Here is a 25266-nt window from a genome sequence, read left to right as displayed (position 1 = left end):
TAGTAAAAAGGAAACAGAGAAGAACGAATCTTTGGATACATTCTTGGTGGAGGAGGAGCCTGATTGTTGTCGCAGGGTATCTATTTTAATCTCTCTCTCTCTCGCTCTCGCTTTCTCACTCCTCAACTCGAGTTTCCGTTATGACCGTCGTTGTAGCGGGAAAATCATCCTGACGCACTCAGATTTATCAACGCTTCTTGGAAGAATTTAAAGGTTCAAGTGAGAAAAAAAAGGAGCATTGTGAATTTGTACTTGCGTCTATATAAGTCGGCAAGATCTACTCACCATTTTCCCAACCGCTCTCCATCTCTCTCTCTCTCCTTCTTGCTCTCTCTCTCTCTCTCTCTAGTTCTTGTGCTCTTCTTCTCCTCTCTTTAGGAACCCTAGAGCTTAATTCACCCGCAAGGAAGAGAAGAGATGAGAAAGAATCAGTATTTACAAGCGAATGCGTCATCGAACAATCAACGAATCCCCAGGAGGAGGACAGCCGAAGAAGAAGAAGAAGAAGAGATGATGAGGAGAATCTTCGATCTCGTCCCCAGGAGGATAAGGTCCATTCAAAAAAGAAGCAAAGAGGAGCCTCCTCCTGATTTCTCAAAAGTCACCAGAAGAAAAAGAAGTGTTTACACATACACGATCAGGCCCAAGTGGATTCTCCGGTTGAAGATTGGGATGAAGCTAGACGAGAAACCGGTGCTACTCATAGAGAAGACTCTGGACGAGAACGATGTCGATCCAAGCCAAAACCGTCTCTTAATCCCTTTCAAGATCCTAAAACGACACGATTTCTTGACGGCTGACGAGTTCAAAATCCTTGGAGACGATAACATCTACAACGAAGGGAGGATGGGTGTGGCTGCGATTCTCGTGGATCAACGGACAAAACAGTGGCGTGTGGTTTTGAAGAAATGTGTTCTCAAGACTGTAACAGGGAGACGCCGCAGGTGTTTACTGTTGAGTGGTGAATGGAGCAATGTCGTTGAGGCTAACAGTTTGAGAGACGACGACAACATCAGTCTCTGGTCTTTTAGCCGCGATGGAATCCTCTTCTTTGCCCTTGATTTTGCAGGTGATGCCGTAGATTTCTCAGACTGAAAAAAGGGAAGTGCTTTTGGGGACTATATTAGGGTTTTAGGTACAAATCGGGATCTTGTTGAGTTTCTCTTCCATTACTGCTCACAGATGAACGTTCGTTGAAACACAAGACTTTTAGTCCTTTGCTTTCTCCTTTAATGGAGATTGTCACCATACTCTGTTCATGTCAATTGTATATTGTTGACATTACTCTCGTTTGTTGCTTGATTCACACGAACATAAATGGAGTTTTCAGGTAATAACTCTCTGTTTGATTTTTTTTTTCGGTTTAGGTCTACTTTGGTTACTGCATTGGTAATATCTTAGATTTCTTCTGATACATCATCAAAAAAGTCTTCAAAACCGTGAGATGATATTAGTTCAATTATCAAACGGGTTTGGCACATTCCTCCAAAATGGTCATAGTAGGGCTCAAACAGAATCCAGGATGATCTTGAGTTTCTTTCGGATCTAAAATCATTCAAAATCACACTTGTCCATCGTCAGATTCGAAGGCAGTAGTAACCCTTCAGTTTCACTAAATCTTCTTAAGAACTGAGCTATCTTGTCATCTGTGAGTGGCAAACTCAAGAATACATAGTCCTCCGCATCCTAACCGAGTGATAGGATTGGTCCAAATCGTGCCATTGTTTTGATACATTTTCCTCCAAAAAACTCATACAAATCAAAAACAATGTTATTTTTCTACAGACTTTTCTACACATGTGGAAGTTAGTTTGGTTTCTGAGTCGCTCTTGGTTTAGTTTGGTTTCTGAGTCGCTCTTGGTTCATGAGAAGTTGGCTGTTGTGTGGTGGTGTAACTTGGTTAGCAAGCCAGCCGCCGCGGATTCCCTCGCTTCCTCAGCATCAGATTTTTCCTCTCCACGGATTGTGTGCGCGAAATGACTCTCCTTTATTCTTACTTCAGCTTTAAACCCACCTATTTTTTTAACAAAATCACAAACATCCACATGAAATTCTGAATTATTAAAGAGCATGAACTGAACTAAGGATTTCACATATGATCTCAACTCTTTACCATCTGATAAAGAAACGCGATAGTTTGGTAGTACCCAATTATTCTCGACACAGATATCATCAAGTTTCTGAAATAAAAATAGGGGCAATGAAGCTTTTTCTTTGAGCATGAAATGATCAAGATACAAGAGTTACCAAAAACTTACCTGACACATACTTTTGGTATAAGGAAAAGATTCACAGAGCTTCACCCTCTTGTTACTTTGACATGCTGACTTGTCGAGAGATTCTTGAAGGATACGCCCCGGGTGTGTCTCGTTACAGCACTCAAGTATTGTTTCTAGTTGCAGCTCCCAGTCACCTGTAGCAGCCACGAGAAGCACTCAAGTTCTTGTAAAAACAAAGCTGCGGCATAAATGGAAGAGTATATACACATACCTTTGATGTCCTTGATGCATTTATCACATTTAGCAATCTCGTCTTCTATGTGCCGCTGCTGAAGAGTCTGCATCCAAAGCAACTCTTAGGCATAAGATTAGAATCTATTCCATAGCCAATCAATCATTGTGCATCTTTGATCAAATTCTACAGTTATTAATTACCAGCTTATCTCGTTTGCAAAGAAGAACTTTCAATGCAGTTTCAGATAGTGATGTTGCTCTAGAAAGAAGAGTCGTCTGTAGCTCCTCAAGGTTTAGGTTAGAGTTATTAGCAGAAACAGGAGCTGCATTAAGCTTAAGAATGCTATTAAGTTTGCCGGCAAGAACTTTCTTCCTCTGGTTACCTCTTTCTCTGTGATCCTTTGAGTCAGACTCGACCTGCATTAACAAAAAGGTGATATAGATTACTTGAAAACAGAATTGAGAAATAACTGTTAGTGCTAGGTCTCAAACTTTACCTCCGAACCACCTTTATCTCTATTCGAATAGCTCTCCTTACAAGGGCTCATTCCAATAACTGCATTCTTAGCCTGAAACGCAACTACCGTCTCCAATTGGGCATTGGGATCCTTTGCAGCAAATGTCCTTCCTTTCCAGTTACGATTTTGCATCTTCAAAGTATCTTTTTTTCTAGCTTTAGAAATGCTAAAGGAAAAGGCATCTTTTTTAGCCTGCAATTTAGATGCCTAAGTTACTTCGTGTACAACCATTTTCCTGAACACAACAAAAACAAGAGTATCAATACCAATACATACATTACTATCATTACTCCTTTTCGAAGTAGCATTTTCTCCTCTTTCAAAGATGTCGAAAAATTCCGACTCCTTGGTTGAATCTGCCTTTCCATTGCTTTCAATATCATCACATACAGCTTCTGCTTCTTTCTCTATCACAAATTCACCGTCTTCTCGTCTGGAAAAACATAATCAATTTACACTTCTGCTCCATTTAAACGGAGAAAAGGTACAGAATAAACACAGAACTGACGCAAGGAGTAATAACTTATAAAGACAAAAGTGTGAAAATTATACCTGGAAAACCAGTCTCCTATAAGACTGGCATATGGAAGAACATGAAAGTATTCCACTATAGTATTTGTAGCCCATTCCGAGAAGCTCTTCTCAAATAAAGGACCTTGCATGCTAATTATGTAGAGAAGAGCAAAAGAGGCTGATCAGGAATATCAACACCTCTTTGTACTTTCGAAAAGAATAAAATATTATCTAATCATGCAACTAATGAAGTCATGCGAGTTCAAGAGACCATCTTGCCAAATTTATTGCAGCTAGCACCTTTCCTTACAATGCCAAAATATTCTTACCAGTTAAGTGCTTCTTCAACAGGTAATTCTCCAGAAAATTTGTCTTCTGAAGTGCACTTCATAATGTAAAAACGGGCCGTTGTCTTCTCTTCACTCAAGGAGTGTACCAAATGCCTCTCCAAGATCACAATGTCTTTGTGATTAATACCTGAAAAAGATTCAAAATTGTTAAGTGATTCCAGCAAGAATGTTTACTTATACAAACACCGTACGATTAATCTATACTTACTAACCTGAGGCCTCCTTAATAGACGCAAAAGCAACTTTTTGAAAGATGACCTCTTCGTTCTGATCTTCAGCAGAAGCAGTTTTCTCCTTTTCAATGGTTTTTTCAAGTAGCGACCACACACCTTGTGTGATGGAACTGTGCTGAAGATAGCAGCAAGTCTTCTTTGAGTCAACTAATAGAACTGCAACTTTCTTTACGGGCCACTTCTTCAAGACTGAAAAATCTGAAGACGCATCCAAGCTCATGGATAAAGTACATGCATCCTCAATAACCTTCTCCAGCATTACAGTTTGTTCTGAATCGCCATCTCGTTCAGCTTCGCCAGATTTCTTCAAATGCTGCAGCAGAGCAGGTCTCATATCCGTAGTCAAGCTACGGAACGATTCAGAGGACAAAAATTCCAGGTGAGGATGCTCTTTTCTGTGGTAATAATTGTACAGCAACACAACAGCATGAACCTGAATCAACACCATTTGCAAAATAGAAATGAAGGTTTAGAAAAAGAAAAAGAAAGGGAACTCTAAGAGACACAAAATCGCTGTCTCAAATGACTCTAACTAGAGCTAATCAGAAAACTGATCAGAGACTGAGAAACTTTAGAAATCACCTGTTTAGCCACAGATTCCTGGACAGCCTTGGAAGGAGCATCACTTGGAGAAGGTTTCAATGGAAGCAAAGGGTCGACCAAATTCTCTAACAAAGCTCGAATGGCGTCCTCTGTCGGACAAGCATCTGCGGATTCCGTGGTGGTCTTTTCCACCGGTAAACAGCAATCTACCTTCTCCTCCATAAGCTCAATCCCCACAAACCATAAATAGATAGCAGAATCAAAGACCAAAAAAACAGATTTATAGAAAGGTAAGCGTCGCTCGCAGTCTTCGAACCCACCAGAGGGAAGAATGAAAGAAGAAGAAATCGCAGAGGGAGAAGACGCCGGCAGATTTCAATGTATATGATAAAAGCAAGGAGCGGTAAGGAGAAGAAAAGAGAAACTAAAACTGAGATTTTTATTTCGAAAAAGTAAAACTTTACCGGGAAAGGAAAACCCTAGACTTTGTACCGAAATTTCCACAGTTGCCGTTTTAGGAAGTGAGAGGAGAGAGTAGAGAAATCAGAAATGTGTCACAGCTAAGACTAAGAGACAAGAAGAAGAAGAGCGAAGATCATATTAACTTCGTGTGTTGTATTTATTTATTTTTTTCGGTTAAATAATGGAAATACGAATTTGAGCGCAAAAAAATATATATATTATGGAAATACGAAAAGGCGCCAATTCCTTTCCCATTTGCTTGCCCCTGGGTGTTACTGTAAAATAAATATTGAGGGTAAATTATATATGGGGGTACCGTAAATTTCTCTTTCTTTATTGTGATTGATAAGACTTCCATAAAATACCAAAACGGTCAAAAAACCTAGAACAAGGCTATGATCTCTACTACTAAACGAGATGTTTGGATTTTGTCTTTAAAAATTATAGATTTTTATTTTTTCTAGAGACGTTCATCAAATTCCAAATTACTAATTCTATTAAATTTGCAATCCAGTGGAATATATATTTATTCGAATGCTAAATGTGTATTGATAATATAAGTAGTCTGGAGTATTTAAAAGATTAATGTTCTCAAAACAATAGACATGTATTGATTAGGTTGTTGTATATCATGAATACATGATTTGACACATGTATAAGACTTAACTATTTTATTGAAGCATGCTAATATTTTATGAAAAAAATATACATAATATATAAGCATACTTGTTGAGGAAAAAAATAATATATATATATATAAGCATACTTGTTTCTTTTATTGGAACTTTTTTTACCAAAGCATATATGGTGCTAGTTAAAGGAAATAATTCTGTGTAATTGAGTTTACAAATGGAATAAAGAAAGCTAACTTTTACAAAAGTCTTTGAAGCACTAACTCTATTTTCTTCTGTGTAGCCCTTTGAAATGCAACCCAGCTCAAAGACCCAATAAGTTACACAAACTCAATTGATACCCTCCATCAAAAACTACTTGCAACTCATATATTTCATAGTTCTTTATTTCATTATATCACATAACATAAGAAATCGACACATTCCATCCAAACTTGTCATTTTCAGAGCAAATCAGACACAAACATTGACTGACCGGAACCAAAATCGGAACCAGCCCAATTCTGAACCCTAAACATGGTTTTAAGCCCACTCGTACAACAGAGAACAAAACACACGCAGCTCATGACAAACGGAACAATGAATATTAACACTTCATATCAATCATATTCCACTCAAATTAAAAGATACAAAGAGGAACCATTCAAGCTTCTGCACGGCTTTTCGTTGCTTCTGTTCATCGATGAGAGAGGTCGATCAGATTAAACAAGTCCTTGATGATTTAACATTTTCTTTTTCACAATGGAGAAATCGAATGAATCAATCACATACACTTCCTTCCAGAAGATATTATGCCGTGTGTATCTATATATATATATATATATATGCAAGACGTTAAGAATGTACCGGTTTAACATCCGGCTGCTTTCAAGAATTTATCGTAGGGACTTGAAGGCGGTAACCGAAACGAATTATGTTCCACTTCATGTGAGCAGAATCCGAACTGGCCTTGAGGTTGAACTTCAGCCACAATCATTGCCTTCTCATCATCTTCACTAGCTTCTTCTGTCTGCAGCACACAAAAGACGAATAGAAAATGTGAATACCAAATAGAGAGTTAACATCTTAATGTCAATAGAACAGAGAACAAAACTCTCTCACCTCCTTGAGAAGAAAGAGTTCCTCTTTTTCATCTTCTTCTGAGAAAGTTATAGCTTTGGTTGCTTGGGGTTTGAAACTTTGAAGCACGGACATCTTTTTCTGCTTACCCGTCACAAGAGCTTCGCACTGATTCATCATTTGGTCATAAGGTACAGGAATGGAGGAAACAGGGAGACTTGCAACTTGCCGAGCAGTTTCTGATACCTACACATCACCATCGAAAAAAGTTACATGGAAAAAAGGAGGACATAGAGGAGACCAATCAAAAAAATTACACTGAGTGTATGTATTACCGATTCTAACAACTCATTGACACTCAGAACATCTAAAGGATTAGTGTTTGTGGACAATGATGTTCTGTGCCCAGACTGACTCCCACTAGCCCCCGGGGAAATCCCTTCAAATGCCGCTATTTCTGAAAGCTCAACCTGAATGATCCACACAATTACAGTAAGGAACTCACTAGTTTCTAATGGAATGCAAGTTTCTCATGAAGTCATTATCATACCTCTTCAAAAGCTGGAAGTTCTATTTGATTAAGAGGAGAACCAGGTCCTGGTGTATCCATGAACAATGGTGCACCAAGCGGGTGTGCATCATCTCGGGAAAAATCTGACTGAATTTCCTTTCTCAAATTTGATTGCTCCTCCTGAGAGCATTACACAAAACGTTTTCATAAAAATTGAAGATTATTGCAACAAGAAGTTTGGAATGCTCCAGCGAGTTTATCCTAATTTACTTTTGTTTCGCTATGAATGCATACACAGAGAAAACACTAAATTAGGAGAATATCTTGACTGCTAAAAGACCAGGAACCAGACTCATGGTTTCTTTCTATCCGATACAGCTTTATCTGCTGTGTTTGGGTATAAGATCAAACACAACTTCCACCCAAAATCACAGAAACTATCGTGAACGCATGCAACATTTTATCGTTTTTAAACAAGTTAAATACCTCAGATAATGTCTGAAATTTCGATGTGAAATGAGTGATAACGATTTCCTTCATGCGACTATCATTTGCGACGATCACTGCCGAGTTGAGAGCAGCAATATCATCTTTCTCAGATCCATATGATACCGCTTCTTCCTGTGGAAATCCAGAACATACAGCACGCAGTCTGATATCCCCTTCCAGTACAAGATAAGGATCAACCTATTTAGGACATAACGAATTGCACATACAGATTATAAGACAGCTGAGCACCCAAAAGCAAGAGAATTAGAAAACGAGAAACAAACAGATACAATATTTCGCAAAAGCTTACCATTTGGGAAGTTAAAGATTCCTTAACAATTGGAATTAGCTCCGGGATATTGGAAATCTTGGCACCAAAAATAAGCAAATATGATGCAAAAGTGAAGGTCGATCTTCTACGAGAGAGCTGCAGACCTCCTTCAACATCATACCAGATATATATGTCAGAAACAAACTCAATAGAATGGGGAGTTCGGGATTTACAAGGAAAAGATGTCCTCTCACTGGCATTTCACTATCAAAGGCACTTTTAATGAACATGAAAGTTCTAGCTCAAGCCAACCTGTGACTAGTTCTATGATAGAGTCAAAAAAAGAACTTAAAACTATGAAAAAGTTAAAAAAAGGAACTCAAAAGCTACACTATTGTTCCCTTTGGTTAAATCATTGCATCCTGACTAGATGTACGTTTATCACCCTATTATTCTATATTAACAATTAATAAGATCAAAGAAAGACATCGATTTAACAGCTGCAAAAAACAAGGAGAGAAACTATGTATAATATCCACCACTAAAAGTCACATCCCTAAATAGACAAATAAGGTATGGCATAATCTATTCTATTGAAACTATATTCACCATAGTAAATGCAAATTAATGAGATCCATCCATTATATCTATGAGATTCTTTAACTTACCATCTTGAATCAGTGAGAGATTTCGAAGAGAGAATGCCAGCTGAAAACACCGCACCAGAGCCATGTGATTTGATCTCTGCCATTTGCAATCACCAAATCAGAGAAAAAATTTACAGATTCAAAAGAGCCCTAACATTAAATCAGGAGGATCCATCAGGAAAACAAAGTTCAGAAAAATTAAATTCAGTTTTAAAAAGACGGCTGTTGTAAGTTCATCTTGAATCTGAAAGAATCAAGACGGCCCCGAGCCAAAGTGAAATTATCCACTGTGACGGTGTGACCAGAATAAAAGAGTAACACACTCCATCAGCCTTTGGTATGGTCGTATATCTAGAGCTTCAAAATACATCAAAGCTAGAGCAAGCTATATAGGCGCTGCGTGGTCCTTTTTAACTTAGCATAGAATGTGTCGACTAACCTTTGCTAGTGAAAACAAAATAGTGATATTATATGTGCTGGCCATGGCCTCGAAATTTGCAGGGGTATTCTCAGTAGAAGTTGCTTGGATCCAAAGGGATGAGAGGAGCATATTCACTTGGTGACTACTCAGTCGGAGTGAACATAACGACTGTAAAAGCATGAAATCACACTATATTGAGTTCAATATAAAAAAAAACACTCAAATCGATAAAGTGCCAAATAATATCAAAGGTGGGGGAGCCCAAAGAAAAATAGGTTTTGAAAATCCATACCTTTATACCATCATCTACATCCTTTAGGCTATCTAAGGACTGACAACTAACACTGGTATGTCGTGATGCACTTGGATGAGATATGTGGTTTACATCTTTATGCGATTCACTGATTAAGGATTCCTCAACTTCATCTCTCTCTTCCTCTTGTAAACTGATACTTTGGCTCCTTACTGTACAAGTTCCATCAACTGAAAATATCCCAGAAACAGCTCCTGAGGTTTCCTTATGTTGGTCTGACCAAGGTAAACGAAGAGTCCGGGAGAAGCAGGACGGAGAAAATGTTGTGTGCCTCAACTCTTGTCTCACAATCTGTGTGGGACATTGCAAGGAGCAGTTGGTGAAACAAGGCATCCGGAAATACCTGGGACAGACCACAGTAAATCCGTTAGAACAGAAGAATTAAGGCGATAAATACAAAACAAAAGTTGCAGTACATAATCTCACTTACTTTCTTGTGGTAAGAAACATTTGGGACCACTGATACTATATGTGCAGCACGAAGAGTGGCTGATGCTGTGGTCCTAGCAACGAGTACATTGGTGGATATCGTCTCAAGAACCACTGCCAACATATCAAGAATGGGCCCTGCATCCCCAACCTAAATGCAAAACAAAAAAAAAGTGAACATAGTAAAGGGGTTGTGTATGAAATACGCAGACAGGAGAGAAAACAGAACTATACACGGATTGAAGAGATAAAAGTACTTGTGGAGAGGATCGGACCGAAACCACCGTAAAAAACTCAAAAGAACAGAAAACAGTCCAACTAACCTTATTTGAGAGCTCTGCGATGCAATTTTCTAACGCATGCTGGAGCTCAGAGTTCTCCTTCGTTTCATCAGCAGACAGATCTGATTCAGCTGCATTTTGCAAGCATTTCCGCAAGTGCTTAATCAAGTCGGCTATTACAGCAGTCATCGCGCATGAAGCCTGCTGCTTAGCATGTAGCACAAGGCATGTGGCTACATTAACCATGCTAACTTGAAGACCTTGTTGCTTCGTTACATTCTTATGATCCAAGTGCTTGATCAAAGAAGATACCAACACATGACAATTTTCTCCTGCTTATATACTTCTCTAGTCAGTCACCTCACAGACAAGTAAAAATCAGGAAAGACAGCAACTTAAATATCATTTCTGACCTGATTCTTCCAGACGTGACTGCAGAAACAATAAAACAGAAGAGGCAACGCCCTTCTGTGGAGACCAGTAATTTCCATTGTCAAAAGCATTCAAAAGCGGTTCCAGAACCCGACGAACAGTTGTAGTTTCCTTTGCTAATTTGGCTATATTGCAAAGGCAAACCATAGACCAGTATGAGGGGCTCTTCGAAATATCCCTGCATTGATTTTAATAAATAAATCAAATAACAAATCGAGTATGCATTTCCAGTGGTCTTAAGAACAAGTGACAGTGAATTTCTGAGAAGCCTTACATGTTGTCCAACTTATAGTCAGTCACAGGATTAGGTTTGAAAGAAACCTTTTTACTCATGATGTTGGGAATCTTCGTTTCTGAATTTTGACCAACTTCGTTGATATCTTCTTGGCCCTTCTCCAAATCCATATAATTCTCCAGAATCACAGAAATAATCTAATTCAAGATGACAAAAACGATTCACAATCTAACTACAACGCGCCAGCACTTGTATATATAAACCTTGGATGTAAGAGACCAACAAAAGTTGATGTATCCGATGTCTCACCATATCCAAATCCATCGATAGTTGGGAATGCTCACCAATGAAAGATACCTAGCAATAACAGAAACACTCGTTGTCAAAGTTAATAAGATTTTAAGTAAAAGGAAACTAACAAAAGAATTGTCCAAAGGGAAACCAATATCTAAAATAAACTAAACAGGTCGGCCATAAATTCTAGACAAGCTGACAAGGACTAGCACCATTTTCAGTGTTTCATTAGTAACGTGAATTTAATCCATCCTTAAAATGTTTCCTTGAACAACAAAAAAAAAAATCCATAATTAAGGGTGTGTGTTAACAGTTTGCAAACTAAACTTACAAGTTACAAGTTCAAGTAAAATATAACCCATTCCACTAACAAAGGTAATTTAAAGCAGAAGTTCTGGCTATCTGCAATAGGAAGAGAACATAATCCCGTAAAAATGGACGATGCTTATAAACATGTTTTATATATGTTTTGAGTGAGAAATGTATTTATAAACCTAAAGGGCATGTTTTCGGTCAGTCAACCAAAAGAACAAGTAAAAACAAAACAATTACCATGAATGCCAGAGCCTGCATTCCTGCAGAGCGTAATCGGAGTGATCTTTCATCATCCCCCATTTCTTGAGCAAGTTGACAAAGTTTGGCGATTAGACCTTCTAAGTTGAACATGTGCGAATTCTCAGTCTGTACATTAACAAATGTGTTACCATATGACTGAAGAGAGACCAAAAGCGATCAGGATACTGTCCAAGCAATAAATTTTATGCAATGCAAGCTGGACAAGTAGTTTGTGAAAGAACATGTAAACTCAATGTACCTGTAAGCTTATAAAGTCAACAAGGGTACTGCAACCCAAGATCTGCACTTCTTCCTCTCTTGTTTGCTCCAAAAGGGTTCGAACGATGCTTAGCAAACTACATGAAAATAGAGGCCTACAAGAAAAAAGTTGTACCTTCAGCAAAACATTATGAATTTAAAACGCAATTCCTTGGTTTAAAAGGGATCTGCAAAGAAATCTAGAAAAGATACGGGAATCCGGCAAAAAAATTTGATCGAGCAACAAGGGAAGAATTCTAGCTCAGCGAAAAAACGAGATATGATATACTAGTTCTACGTAACCAGATTATGCCAGACCACGTTTATCCTGAAGAAAGTACTACTTACATCTGCTCCTTACATGAAGAAAGCAATTTCTTGTAAATGCATAAGACGACTTTCACTGATCCAATATTTCCATTCCGCAATTCTTTGTAACATTTTTGCTCAAGGTATTCGGTAATCTGTCAAAAGCGAAGACTGCAACACATGAGAATTAAACTGAGAGAAGTATGCCAAGCAAATAGGGAATAACAGAAAAAATGCATCTACCTTTGGAATTCGTAAAGGATTCCTTGACGCATACTCACAAAGCTTGCCAATTTTTCTATCATTTGGCTCAGCGTCCTGCCAAATCCAAACATGGAAACGTTGTTAAAACCCAAAAAAAAAACTTTCCGACTGAAAATATAATCGGGATCCCTCTAAATATCAACAAAAAATGAGAATTTAGAAGAAGATTGAAAGAAAAGAGCTGTGATAAAAGTTAGAAAGTTGTGACCTGGTTGCGAGGGAAAATTTCAGCGAGCATTTGCTTGTAGCGTTTAACGGGATGCCTTGACCTTGCCCTCAAGGAAGGACAGAAGAAACAGAGGTTACCACAGGCGGGCAAAACCCGTCTGGACATAACCCCCATTTTCTTCTTCTTCTAATCCTCTTCTTCCCTGCAATCCCCATCGTCTCTCTTCAGAGTAAAACAAAAGAATGCAACATAGAAACGTCTGAGAAACCAAGAAATGTGTACCCAGCAGCAGCACGATTCGAAGGAGCCTTAATTCAGTATCTAGCTACCGAGATCGCAATCCGGAGCACCCTGAGACCCAGCAAAAAGGGGAAAAATTGAATTTTTTCCACCCAAGAAAGAAAAAGGAATCAAATTTACAGAAATTACATAACCAAATTACACAGGTTGTGCAAGAATTAATCAGAAAATAAATAAATAAAAAAAGGAATTGGATGAGGAAAATTTTACCAGGGAGATAGGAAAAGGCGAGAGAGGCAGCTGGGAAAATCTAATCCCGCTCGCCCGCTCAGAGTTGGCATCGCTCTTCTCTCGTCTTTTTATCATTATTATTCTCCTCATAATTAAAATCTTTTAAAAGTTCTCTCTCTTCTCTCTCTTTCCGCCATTAATGTCGGAAAGTGTCAGTAGTCAGAAAAACTCCTTATATTTACCAGATTACCCTTGAAACATCTAGCCTGGATCAGCCATAGCTTATATCATCCGGGCGATATGCGGTCCGAAATTTGAAGTTTGTTTCTAGGATACTCTCGAATCTTGGCAACTTCTTTTGTCCTCTTAATCATTTTGTTTTTGATATACTAGATGTATAAGTAAAATATTCTTGTTTTTAAGATTCGATTCGCAATGTGAATTTTTTGTATGTTTGGTTCCAGAAAACGTTACATGATTTAAACCCGGACTTATTCTCGTGGAAGTACTCTCTGCTGATGATACTCGCGAATTGATAAACAGGCGTGAACCAAAGTTTGAAACAGCTAATAAGCTTGGCACGAGTAGAGACAATAATGAGCAATGTAGAACAATCTTCATTACAAGTTAGAAAGCCTAAAACAGCAGCAGCTAAAGCAAGTTAAGTCAACAAAACACAGACACTGCACAAACTAGTCTGAATTAACAAGTTCTAAGCATAATATCCTTCCTTTGCGTTTGAAGCAAATCCCCAACTACTTTACTTACCCTCAGACTCAACCTCCTAGCGATAAGGAAAAGATCTCATGTTGTAACGGCTAGCCAACTTCTGAGCAGCACCATTTTGGATGATTTCATCCATCATCTCAAACTTCTTGTGGTGTGTTGTCTTTGTCTCAGATTGTTTTTCAGCCAGCTTCTTTGCATCCTCAAGCTGACTCTGAAACAGCCAATAAAATGCATGAGAACGCATTCACCATCAGATTCCCGCACCACAGAAATTAGAGAACAAAATAACGAAACAAAGTCACCACCTTAGTCACAAAGAGAGCTTCAGCAGTGTGTTTCCAGGCAAGACGCTTCCCTTTCTTGGCCTTCTCGAAATCAGGGTCATTGGGGTCTATCCAGCGACAATGGATCCTCCTACCAGGCTTCTTAGGTCGATCATGGAACAACTCAGGCTTAGCAGCAATGGCTCTCACAGGCCTAGGCATTCCAGCAACCATGAAAGGAAGCTGAGACACGGTATCAATAACAGCCTTTGCCATGTCTTCAGTCTCCATCTCAACAAGAACCCCCATTGGAAGCTCCTTAGGACCCAAGTAGTTTGGCAAGAATCTCACATCCTTGACCGTTCCAAACTGATTGAAAGCAGACTCTAAAACCGCCTTTGAGGCGTGAGGAGTGAGCTCGTCTATGTACACTGTGCGACGGACTTTCTCTAGAAACACCTCGTAGATTTCTTCTTCCGTGTTAGCCATACTAACCAAACTACAAAGAGGGAAAGAGAATGAATCAGTTCCAAAAGAAATCTCGAAAGCAAAAGATCAGAGACCAGGTAACATTCACTACACAGAGACTACAGAAATGAAAGATCTACCACAACCTTCAATAAAGTCAAGTGCTTCGAGAAATTCAATCACCGAAACTCGCTATCGAGAGAAGGGATTACGAAAAAGATGCTGCTTGTTTTCAGAAAACGAAACGCAGAAACAAAAAATCATGGCGAAAAATTCTAGGGTCCCTATATCTTCCCAATCGACAATCCGTTTCTTAAACTGATGAAGAAACCCCAAATAAGAGCAAAATTGAAGAATTTCATCAAAGGGATCAAAGAATTACCTCAATTATCGTCTCTAAACGAAGCAATCGGTGTTTGGTCGATGGGTTTGGCGAAACAAAGAAGAAGAACTTGAAAACAGAAACGACTCAGTCAAAAGAAATCGGAGTGGTAAACAAGAGGGAAAAAGGACCACAAATTTAGAACTATATATCTTATTAATCTCGATATCAACAAAGCCCGTATAGCTCAGTGGTAGAGCGTCAGTCTTGTAAACTGAAGGTCCGTAGTTCGATCCTGCGTGTGGGCACTTTTTTATTTTTGGTAGATCAATTTTTTGGATTCTTTAATCAAAACAAAATCTATTTCGGATACTTTTCCTTGATCATTAGTCGTACAGTTGCGTGAGTACACCCCATAGTCGTTCACCACTCCATAGGATTTTTTTAGTTTTTTGGTAGCTGTCTTCCCTTATAGAGAAAAAAATAAATCGAATTAATTGCTGTATAGTTATACAGTAAAAACTCTATAAATTAATAATGTTGAAACTTTCATATTTTATTAATTTATAGAGTTATTAATTTATAAATTTTAAATAAAAATATTTTTTATTAATTTTAAATTTTGAAAGAGATTTTCTTTGAAATTTATAATATTTAAAAAATTCTTTCAAAAATTAAAAAAGAATTCTAAGAAGACTTCAATTTAAAATAACTAAAAAACATCACTTAACTCATATTTTGGTAGATTATCTCATATATACTTATATGTTTATATTAAATTTTATTTATAGTAATTATTAATTTATGATAATAATAGGACCATATATTTACATAAGAGTTTTGTTAAAAGTTATTATCTTATTATCTTATCGAATTATGTCATATTTTGAATTGACTCAATTTTGAATTATGAAAAAATTTATAGTGTTTATTAATTTATCGAGTATTAATTTATACCTAAATCTTTTTAGCAGATTTAATTGTTTACATATTGATAAAGTAAAAGTGTCTGGACACAAACGTGCAACCTAACTCCTTTAGGTGGAGAGGGTACTCCATACTTGCCAACCATTTACAATCTATGTGTGTGCGCGCTTTATACAATTGTTTTATTTGAGATTAACCAAATTGTTCTTGATTGATTGTGATTGGTCTCTAACTATTATATCTGAAAAATCAAACATCTATTTTTACATCTTTTGCTTATAATCATTGTTAATTCATTCAGATTCAAGTTTGTGAATCCCACGGTTAATGTCGTATTGAGTCATCTATCCTAAAAATATATATATAATAAATTACATAATTCACCTAATATGTTGTAAGTTGTAACCATGATACAATGTGTGTTTCGTCACGAAAGTAGCAATGCTTTGTAGACACATAGCGAGTAGAGAGACATGGAGCCAATAACTCGAATGTCTTTAGAAACCACATTACATTGCCCACAAAAAGGTTACAATATTTTAAAAAATATCTTCTAAAGATACACAACTCTATTAGACTATATATTATATTTGGTAAAAACGAAATAAATGATTACATTCCCACACTAAAACAAAACTAATAATATTTGAGTCCATAGAGTTGTATCCATTAAAGAGAAGCTCCAACATTCTCTCTCTACCAATAATAATATAAACCAAAAGCCAAATCGTTTCTCTTCCTCTCCCTCCCTATTTTTGGCCAGTTATTAATGTATCTCTCTGCATCTCTTTGACTCTTTTTAACTTCCTCCTAGATTTCTGAATTTTCTGCCCTTATCGGACGATTCATCGATCTCCAAGAAGCCAGGAAAGGGTAGGCGATCTTCCCGTAAACCCTTTGTAAACCCTTTCTCGGCATCTCGGACCCCTTTCCAATATATATATATATCATTTTTTCCTCCACACGCAACCCTACTAATTATAGAACTAATGGATCCAACAGAGCTAAAACGCGTGTTCCAAATGTTCGACAAGAACGGGGACGGTACGATCACGAAAAAAGAGCTGAGCGAGACGCTGCGAAGCCTCGGGATTTACATCCCCGACAAAGAGTTGGTTCAGATGATCGAGAAGATCGACGTGAATGGTGATGGGTGTGTGGACATAGACGAGTTTGGGGAGCTTTACAAGACGATAATAGAAGAGGAAGACGAAGAGGAAGAGGACATGAAGGAAGCTTTCAATGTGTTTGACCAGAACGGAGATGGGTTTATAACGGTGGATGAACTGAAGGCGGTTTTGTCTTCCTTGGGGCTTAAGCAAGGTAAGACACTGGACGATTGTAAGAAGATGATTAAGCAAGTGGATGTTGATGGTGATGGTAGGGTTAATTACAAGGAGTTTAGACAAATGATGAAAGGCGGTGGGTTTAGCACTTTGAGCTAATTAATATTTTTTTTTCATTTTTGTGTTTTTTTCCTTTGTCTTCTTCTTGATTTAATTCGTTTGTTTTAGGAATGGAAAACACGAAAGAAAGATGAAAAAAATGTTCTTCGTTAACTGTTTTTTGTTGTTGCTCCTTAACGTAGTTTCTCTATGGCATTATGGCACTGTCTTCGAAAATAGATTATCGTAAGAAAATGTTTAACAATGTGGATCAAAGTGAAAATTTGTGCTCATTTGAGTTTCATTGATGGGCTTGGTTATGTGGCGCTAATCTGCAGCGTGGCAATTAAAACTTTATAGTATGAATGAAGTAATATCTTGCTTTGAAGAATGAAAAAAAATGGCCCTAATAATAATAAACACTTGTTATGCCATGGAAATTAATCAATTATACCCAAACCGAACCTTATTGCTCTGTTCTGACTGACTAGATTCGGTTTGGAGTGTGGGTTTACCATTTTTAACCTCCCTAATAAACAAATATTTAACCGAAATAGTGACATGGGGAGGAAAACAAAAAGACTCATAAACTATTGTATTGTATTACTCGATAAACGAACCCTAAGTTCATGAATCTAGCTCTGCATCCGACCAAAATGGGGAATAACAAAACAACCCCACGACCTTTTTAATGGCTAGCAGTAGCTTATCCACTACGACAAGGCCATCTAACAACGGGATGATGTCTTAATAAAAATTCTGAGGATTAATTATAGAAAATATAAATAACCATTCTTCTTTTTTTGACAAACAAATAACCATTCATAGACCTTTTATCTTTTATCCTATGTCATAATTTGTATATTTTTGTACACTTTTTACAGTGAAAAATACAACCGTCACACATATACAAACGGGAAAATAAAACATGCGATTTAAGGAGCTCATTAGAGTAGAAATGAAGAAACGATGAAGTCCTCTTTTTCAACATTATTCGGTGTAACAACCATTGAAACATGAATTACCAAATTGTTTTTACTTTTGTCTGAATAATGAAAAAAAAATGACAAAACCAATTCAGCTGATCAAATCATTCATCTTTTTGTCTTTTATCGGTCCAAAACCAAACCAATGTCAAGAAAATTTATTTCTTATTTCTTCTGATAAGATAGAAAAAGCACATGTAACAACAAAAATTAAACCAATTCAATTAATCAAATCAATCATCTTTGTGAAAACCTTCTCTATACAAGAAAAAAACAGTCATCTTTCTTATCTTATCTATTTTATTTCTCTGAGTGGTAATAGTGAAAAAGGGCAAAATCAAATATTTGCCAAAAATTACAGAAACATATAACAGCCAAAACAGTTTATAATTATATAGTCAGGTGTGCGAAATATCGCATTTATAATAATACGTTAAAAAGGAGAAACGAAAAAAGAATGACTTGGTTAAGATATCAATGTCTGAAACTTTTGAGCTGCTCCCATTCTCTCTCTCTCCTCCTTATCTCCAAAAATCCCCAAAAGTTTTGTATTTTTAATCGAAGAATCCTAACAACCATCATCTTCACCATGCTCTCTCTTCCTCCGCCTTCCACCTCCGCCTCCTCCCGGAAATCCTCTCAGACCCTTATGTAGCGCTTTGATTTCGAAAAATCTGTAGGTTTATACAGCTTCTCTTGCTTCCAATGGCGTCAACGCCGCCACACTGCTCGATCACAGCCACCAAACCTTATCAGAACAATCCTTACCCTCAAAATCAGCTTAAGAACCATCGTCCCAGCCTCCATCCACCTAGATACCACCGTCCATGGGCTCCGCAGCGTTTCTCCCCTTCTCCACTCGGCGGCGGAACCAAAGGCAGAGGCAGTGCTCCTTCGCCGTCTTCCTCTTCCTCCGCCGCCGTCGCCGCCGCTGCTGCGACTACTGCCTCCGGTCAGTTATCGCAGGCTTCTCCTCGTTTCCCTGCTTTATCTCCTCTGCAGACCCCGAAATCAGATCTCTCCCCTGATTTCGCCGGCCGTCGTTCGACCCGGTTCGTCTCTAAGATGCACTTTGGCCGGCCCAAAACCGCCATGGCGTCACGGCACAGCTTGGTCGCAGAGGACGCGCTTCATCACGCTATCCAGTTTTCCGGGAACGACGAAGGGCTTCAGAATCTACTGTTGAGCTTCGAGTCTAAGCTCTGTGGCTCCGATGATTACACTTACATACTCCGTGAGCTTGGAAATCGAGGTGAGTTCGAGAAAGCTGTTCGCTTTTATGAATTCGCTGTTAAACGAGAGAGGAGGAAGAACGAGCAAGGGAAGCTAGCTAGCGCCATGATAAGCACTCTCGGTAGATTAGGTAAAGTGGGTATTGCAAAGAGGGTTTTTGAAACTGCTTTAGCTGATGGGTATGGAAACACAGTGTATGCCTTCTCGGCTATAATCAGCGCCTATGGACGAAGTGGGTATCACGAAGATGCCATTAAGGTCTTTAGCTCCATGAAAGGTCACGGCTTGAGGCCAAATTTGGTTACCTACAATGCTGTGATTGATGCGTGTGGTAAAGGAGGGATGGAGTTCAAGCAAGTAGCAGAGTTTTTCGATGAAATGCAGAGAAACAGAGTGCAACCGGATAGGATAACTTTCAACTCTTTGCTAGCTGTTTGTAGTCGAGGAGGCTCTTGGGAGGCAGCTAGGAATCTCTTTGATGAGATGTTGAATAGAGGAATCGAGCAAGATATATTTACGTATAATACCCTTTTGGATGCCATCTGCAAAGGAGGCCAGATGGATTTGGCTTTTGAGATCCTGGCGCAGATGCCCGCAAAGAATATCATGCCAAATGTTGTAACTTATAGCACTGTGATTGATGGCTATGCTAAGGCCGGTAGGTTTAATGACGCTCTTACTCTGTTTGGGGAGATGAAATATCTTGGTATCCCATTGGATAGAGTTTCGTACAACACATTGGTTTCGATCTATGCTAAGCTCGGGAGATTTGAAGAAGCTTTGGATATTGTTAAAGAAATGGCAGCTGCTGGGATTAGGAAGGATGCTGTGACTTATAATGCTCTTCTGGGTGGGTATGGGAAGCATGAGAAATATGATGAAGTGAAGAGTGTTTTCGCTGAGATGAAACAAGAGCGGGTGTTGCCTAATTTACTGACTTATTCAACCTTAATAGATGTGTATTCGAAAGGGGGCTTGTACAAAGAGGCAATGGAGATATTTAGGGAGTTTAAGAGTGTTGGTCTAAGAGCTGATGTTGTGTTGTATAGTGCATTAATTGATGCTTTGTGCAAAAATGGGTTGGTGGAGTCGGCTGTTTCTTTGCTAGATGAGATGACAAAAGAAGGAATCAGCCCAAATGTTGTAACTTACAACTCCATGATTGATGCCTTTGGTCGATCTGCAACTACGGAATGTTTAGCTGACATTAACGAAGGTGGAGCCAATGGCTTAGAAGAAGATGAATCTTTCTCTTCCTCTTCCGCTTCTCTTTCTCATACTGACTCATTGTCTCTGGCTGTCGGAGAAGCTGACTCTCTAAGTAAGTTGACTAAAACAGAGGATCATCGGATTGTAGAGATCTTTGGGCAATTAGTCACTGAGGGAAATAACCAAATAAAGAGAGACTGTAAGCAGGGTGTGCAGGAGCTCTCCTGTATATTGGAAGTCTGTCATAAAATGCATGAGCTGGAAATAAAACCGAATGTAGTAACCTTCTCTGCTATTCTAAACGCCTGCAGGTTTGTCCCTTTCTTGAATCCTCTTCTGAAAGTTAGTGAATGAAATGTCAGGATCATCATAGACTAGCTTCCTTGCTCAATTTTTACTGATATAGCCGAGAGAGATCGTAGACTTGGGGTTTACCCATTGTCTTCTGTCTAGTGTAAAGATGGGTGCAGAACAAACTATCGTTCTTATCATAGTAGAGAGCGTATCAATAGTAAACGATAGTAATATCGATTCACATTCTCCTTACCAAGGTCCAGTCTTGTGATTTATAGAATTTGATTCTTTGGATTACGTTACTTTCAGTGGTGTACTCTAAAATGTTGGCATTCACATGGGTAGTTGGACATTCTAGAAAGTCTGTGAATTTTTTTTTTCAAAATTCATATGCAAGTCTTGCTGAAATTTGCTGTTGGTTTTCTTATCTTGTTAAACCTGTTTGTATGTATGGAGAGCAGTCGCTGCAACTCATTTGAAGAGGCTTCAATGCTACTAGAAGAGCTCAGGCTGTTTGATAACAAGGTATATGGTGTAGCTCATGGACTTCTCATGGGTTATAACGAGAATGTTTGGATCCAAGCTCAGAGCTTATTTGATGAGGTTAAGGCAATGGATGGATCAACCGCTTCTGCCTTCTACAATGCTCTAACCGACATGCTTTGGCACTTTGGTCAGGTACATGCGTTTCTATTCTCTTTGTCTTCTCCATGAGAAACATGTGTATGCATTATCATGGGTCAAGTTTAGAATGTATTCCTAAAATCCTAAACCGATTGCTTGTCCCCAACTAGAATTGACTCAGTCGTGTCCTGTGACAGAAACGAGGAGCGCAATCGGTGGTGCTTGAGGGAAGACGTAGGAAAGTTTGGGAGAATGTTTGGTCTGATTCTTGCTTGGATTTGCATCTCATGTCTTCTGGTGCTGCACGTGCAATGGTCCACGCGTGGCTTCTAAACATACGCTCCATTGTCTACGAAGGTCACGAGTTGCCAAAACTCCTAAGGTACAACAACAACAAGAACATGAATTTCCCCTGGTTGACTGAATTGTGTCTGAATCCTTTGTTTTGTGTCTCTTTTGTTTTTGGCAGCATATTGACAGGTTGGGGAAAGCACAGCAAAGTGATGGGAGATGGGACGCTAAGGCGAGCAGTGGAGGCGCTATTGAGAGGCATGGGAGCTCCGTTCCATGTAGCTAAATGCAATGTGGGACGGTTCGTATCGAGCGGTTCGGTGGTTGCAGCCTGGTTAAGAGAATCAGGCACACTCAAGGTCTTGGTCCTCGAGGATCACAAACACGAAGAAGCATCTCTTCCTCTTTCCTTGTAGGCTTGTAGCTGTTTTCTGTATTGTTGTGATGAAAATCATGTCTTTTGTAACATAAGTTGGGGTCTGTAATATTTTTTGAATAGCTATTAACCAACATAAATGATGCATAAATATTTTTATCTTCCCTTGAAACTATTTCAAGATTTAATCGGTAAGGTTAAGTCTTAATTGAATAACCAACAAAATTAAGCCAAGTGATTTAACCGAACCGATATTACCTGAATGCTCAGGGTAGATTGCATACCCACGTCAAGACAGGAGCTTTAGCAACCAAAACTATATGATTAATGGTTCAAACAGAATCAGGGGCCGGATTTGGGCAAAGCCCAGTGAAACATTTGCCTTAGGCCCCCATATTTTTTGACTAAAATCTAGTCCATTAATTTTGTATTCAGTCTATAAAAACTAAAAAAAAAAAAATTCAGCTCAAACATTTAGGCCCATTTCGACCAGACCCAGAAAAAAAAAGTTAAAGAAAACAGCTTTTTCAAAATCCCACATCGACAATTGAGTGAAAAGAACTTCTAATTTTTCTGTATAAATAGAATATATGCTCCAGCATTGGCTACTTTATTCAAAAGTATCAGATCGAGCATATTGTTTTTGCTGCAAGTTGTTTGGTCGAGATCAAGATGCTAATCAGTTGTCAAGCAAGGGGTTCAATGATTGGAAGAATATCAAGATACGACTGAGTCAACATGAAACTAGTCACTACCATATTTGGTGTATGAGTCGGTAGATGGAATTAGAATTTAGGCTAAAGAAGAATCAGACGATTGATAAGGGTCTCCAAGAAGAAAGTAATAAAGAGAAAACCCATTGGAGAGAGGTTTTGTTGAGAATATTTTCATTGGTGACAACTCTTGCTAAACAAAATTTAGCTTTTCGTGGGACTAATGAAAAGCTTGGTCAAAGAAACAATGGAAACTTTCTGAGTTTTATTGAATCATTTGGAGATTTTGATCCAGTCATGCGAGAGCATATCAGACGGGTTAAAGGAGGTGAGATTCATTATCACTATTTAAGCCACACTATTCAGGATGAGTTGATTGTTATGCTAGGGTCTGAAGTCAAATCTATGATCATCAAAAAAATTCAAGAAGCTAAATATTTCTTGGTTATTCTCGATTGCACTCCAGATAAGAGTCATAAAGAACAAATGAGTCTTATTATCAGATGTGTGGATGTCTCCATGGCTAAAACACAAGTTGAAGAGTTTTTTGTGACATTCTTAGAAGTTGCAGATAAATCTGGAGAAGGGCATTTTGAGTTGCTTTGTTCGACATTGGTTGGTCTTAATTTGAGTATTGATGATGTGAGAGGGCAAGGCTACGACAATGGATCTAATATGAAGGGAAAACACAAAGGAGTACAAAAAAGATTGCTTGACATCAATTCAAGAGCATTTTATACACCTTGTGGTTGTCATAGTCTTAACTTGGCACTTTCTGATATGGCTAAATCATCTTCAAAAGCGATTGCTTTCTTTGGAATCATTCAACGGATATATTGTTTGTTTTCATCATCTTCAAATAGGTGGGAGCTATTTAAGCAGATGGTAGGAGGTCTCACACTTAAGTCACTATCAGAAACTCGTTGGGAAAGTCGCGTTGAAAGTGTTCGAGCAATTCGATTTCAAGCTCCAAAAATAAGAGATGCTTTGGATTACTTGGCAGAAAACTGTGATGATCCTGGAGCTCGTAGCGATGCTGAAGCTCTTACCACAAGCGAAACTCATGGAATTGGAGGGTTTGAGTTCTTATTTGGTATGGTTATTTGGTATGATCTTCTGTTCGCCGTCAATGCCGTAAGTAAGATGATGCAATCAGAGCATATTGATATTGATAATGTTATTGTTCAATTGAAAGGGTTAGTATCGTTTCTGAAAAACTATAGAGAAACTGGATTTGAAAAAGCAAAAGCAGAAGCTAAGATTATTGCAGAGTCTGTGGATATCGAACCAGACTTTTCAGTGAAATGAAAGCGCATTATTAAAAGGAAGAAGCATTTTGATGAAGCAGTAGAAAGAGATGATGAATCTGAGATGCTAAGTGAGGAAGAGAAGTTTAAGATTGATTATTTCTTGAGAATCGTGGATCAAGCTATAGTATCTCTTCAAATAAGGTTTGAACAATTTGAAGAGTATGAAAAAACTTTTGGATTTTTGTTTGATCTACATAAGCTCAAATCGGCAACGGATGATAGTTTGAAGGCAAAATGTATCAACCTTGAATCTTCTCTTAAACATGGTGCCAATTCAGACATTGATGGATATCATTTATATCTAGAGATCAAAATTCTAAGAAATATTTTGCCAAGTGAGATCAAGAAAGTTGTTTAAGTGTTAGATTTTTTAAGAAGATTTGAAGGTCATGGTTATCCAAATACGTGGATTGCATATAGAGTGATGCTAACTATTCCAGTTTCTGCTGCTTCGGCTGAAAGAAGTTTTCCAAGCTGAAGTTAATAAAGTCTTACTTGCGGTCAACTATGTCAGAGGAGAGACTGAATGGTTTGGCAATGTTGTCAATTGAGAGAGATATGGTTGGAAAGCTTGACTACCAAAGTTTGATAAATGATTTTGCGGAGAAAGATATAAGAAGACTTATTTTTCGAAATCCATAGATTGCTATTAGTTTTTTTTTTTGGATTATTTGTGTATCATTAATATTAGTACGTTCGCACTTTTAAAAGTTTTTTTTATCTAAATTTTTTTTTATAAAAAAAATAGCGGCCCCCATTTTTTATTTTGTTTCAAGCCCCCAAAATCTCAGATCCGGCCCTGAACAGAATAAGGCACAATGCCCTTAACCATTAAGCAAGTTGATCAGAGCGGTAAGAGGTGACGAGAAGTAAATGGGGGAGTAGCTAGGACTTGCCATGAACTGTTGGTGGAAGCGGCCCCAGGTTCAATTTTTCGAACTCTATGGATTCTATACAGAAGGTCCCAATATAATCTGCAGAACTCTGGATAACCCGGCAAACAGCCTATACAAGAGAAGAAGAC

General features: G+C 38.2%; 6 protein-coding genes, 1 non-coding gene and 1 pseudogene across 9 annotated transcripts; 5 read left to right on the top strand and 3 right to left on the bottom strand.

Annotated features, from left to right (window-relative positions):
- Nucleotides 1-417: 417 nt before the first annotated feature.
- On the top strand, nucleotides 418-1095 carry LOC18994274 (B3 domain-containing protein At1g05920). The gene has a single exon (XM_006417908.1). The coding sequence runs from the start codon at nucleotides 418-420 to the stop codon at nucleotides 1093-1095; it is 678 nt and encodes a 225-aa protein (XP_006417971.1).
- Nucleotides 1096-1606: 511 nt separating this feature from the next.
- LOC18994273 lies at nucleotides 1607-5207 on the bottom strand. Of its 3 annotated transcripts, XM_024151931.1 has the most exons (12): nucleotides 5075-5207; nucleotides 4650-4918; nucleotides 4047-4500; nucleotides 3814-3961; nucleotides 3524-3634; nucleotides 3248-3404; nucleotides 2951-3163; nucleotides 2655-2870; nucleotides 2491-2557; nucleotides 2259-2413; nucleotides 2114-2180; nucleotides 1607-2014 (listed from the first exon to the last, which is right to left on the bottom strand). In XM_024151931.1, the coding sequence occupies exons 2-12, from the start codon at nucleotides 4830-4832 to the stop codon at nucleotides 1863-1865; spliced, it is 1923 nt and encodes a 640-aa protein (XP_024007699.1). In that variant the 5' UTR covers nucleotides 4833-4918; nucleotides 5075-5207; the 3' UTR covers nucleotides 1607-1862. The 3 variants fall into 3 exon arrangements, 2 of the variants coding, with proteins under 2 accessions (XP_024007699.1, XP_006417970.1); XR_002897953.1 differs by having other exon boundaries at nucleotides 2270-2413; nucleotides 4650-5153; XM_006417907.2 differs by having other exon boundaries at nucleotides 4650-5153.
- An 867-nt stretch (nucleotides 5208-6074) lies between these two features.
- Nucleotides 6075-13384, bottom strand: LOC18994272. Its single transcript, XM_024152415.1, is given in 22 exon segments — nucleotides 6075-6713; nucleotides 6806-7009; nucleotides 7099-7233; nucleotides 7314-7454; nucleotides 7761-7961; nucleotides 8074-8201; nucleotides 8703-8778; nucleotides 9121-9270; nucleotides 9395-9655; nucleotides 9657-9758; nucleotides 9846-9995; nucleotides 10168-10457; nucleotides 10539-10735; nucleotides 10832-10989; nucleotides 11102-11149; nucleotides 11639-11767; nucleotides 11901-12015; nucleotides 12248-12363; nucleotides 12452-12526; nucleotides 12681-12843; nucleotides 12924-12992; nucleotides 13152-13384. Coding segments are annotated over 20 exon segments (2970 nt in total). The 5' UTR covers nucleotides 12816-12843; nucleotides 12924-12992; nucleotides 13152-13384; the 3' UTR covers nucleotides 6075-6554.
- A 291-nt stretch (nucleotides 13385-13675) lies between these two features.
- Nucleotides 13676-15072, bottom strand: LOC18994271. Its single transcript, XM_006417905.2, has 3 exons — nucleotides 14955-15072; nucleotides 14147-14603; nucleotides 13676-14052 (listed from the first exon to the last, which is right to left on the bottom strand). Exons 2-3 carry the CDS (start codon nucleotides 14591-14593, stop codon nucleotides 13897-13899), a joined length of 603 nt encoding a protein of 200 aa, XP_006417968.1. The 5' UTR covers nucleotides 14594-14603; nucleotides 14955-15072; the 3' UTR covers nucleotides 13676-13896.
- Nucleotides 15073-15130: 58 nt separating this feature from the next.
- TRNAT-UGU lies at nucleotides 15131-15202 on the top strand. Its single transcript has one exon. It is a non-coding gene; the product is annotated as a tRNA-Thr (tRNA).
- A 1461-nt stretch (nucleotides 15203-16663) lies between these two features.
- On the top strand, nucleotides 16664-17266 carry LOC18994270 (calmodulin-like protein 7). The gene has a single exon (XM_024153137.1). The coding sequence runs from the start codon at nucleotides 16811-16813 to the stop codon at nucleotides 17264-17266; it is 456 nt and encodes a 151-aa protein (XP_024008905.1). The 5' UTR covers nucleotides 16664-16810.
- A 1409-nt stretch (nucleotides 17267-18675) lies between these two features.
- LOC18994269 (pentatricopeptide repeat-containing protein At2g31400, chloroplastic) lies at nucleotides 18676-22394 on the top strand. Its single transcript, XM_006417903.2, has 4 exons — nucleotides 18676-20945; nucleotides 21390-21606; nucleotides 21750-21934; nucleotides 22022-22394. Exons 1-4 carry the CDS (start codon nucleotides 18898-18900, stop codon nucleotides 22257-22259), a joined length of 2688 nt encoding a protein of 895 aa, XP_006417966.1. The 5' UTR covers nucleotides 18676-18897; the 3' UTR covers nucleotides 22260-22394.
- A 415-nt stretch (nucleotides 22395-22809) lies between these two features.
- Nucleotides 22810-24884, top strand: LOC112084048 (annotated as a pseudogene).
- Nucleotides 24885-25266: the final 382 nt, after the last annotated feature.

The sequence above is a fragment of the Eutrema salsugineum genome, unplaced genomic scaffold (genome assembly GCF_000478725.1).
Source record: "Eutrema salsugineum unplaced genomic scaffold, Eutsalg1_0 scaffold_5, whole genome shotgun sequence".
NCBI classification, from domain to species: domain Eukaryota; kingdom Viridiplantae; phylum Streptophyta; class Magnoliopsida; order Brassicales; family Brassicaceae; genus Eutrema; species Eutrema salsugineum.
The sequence above is the reverse complement of the archived record's forward strand: the minus strand, read 5'-3'. Positions and strand labels throughout refer to the sequence as shown.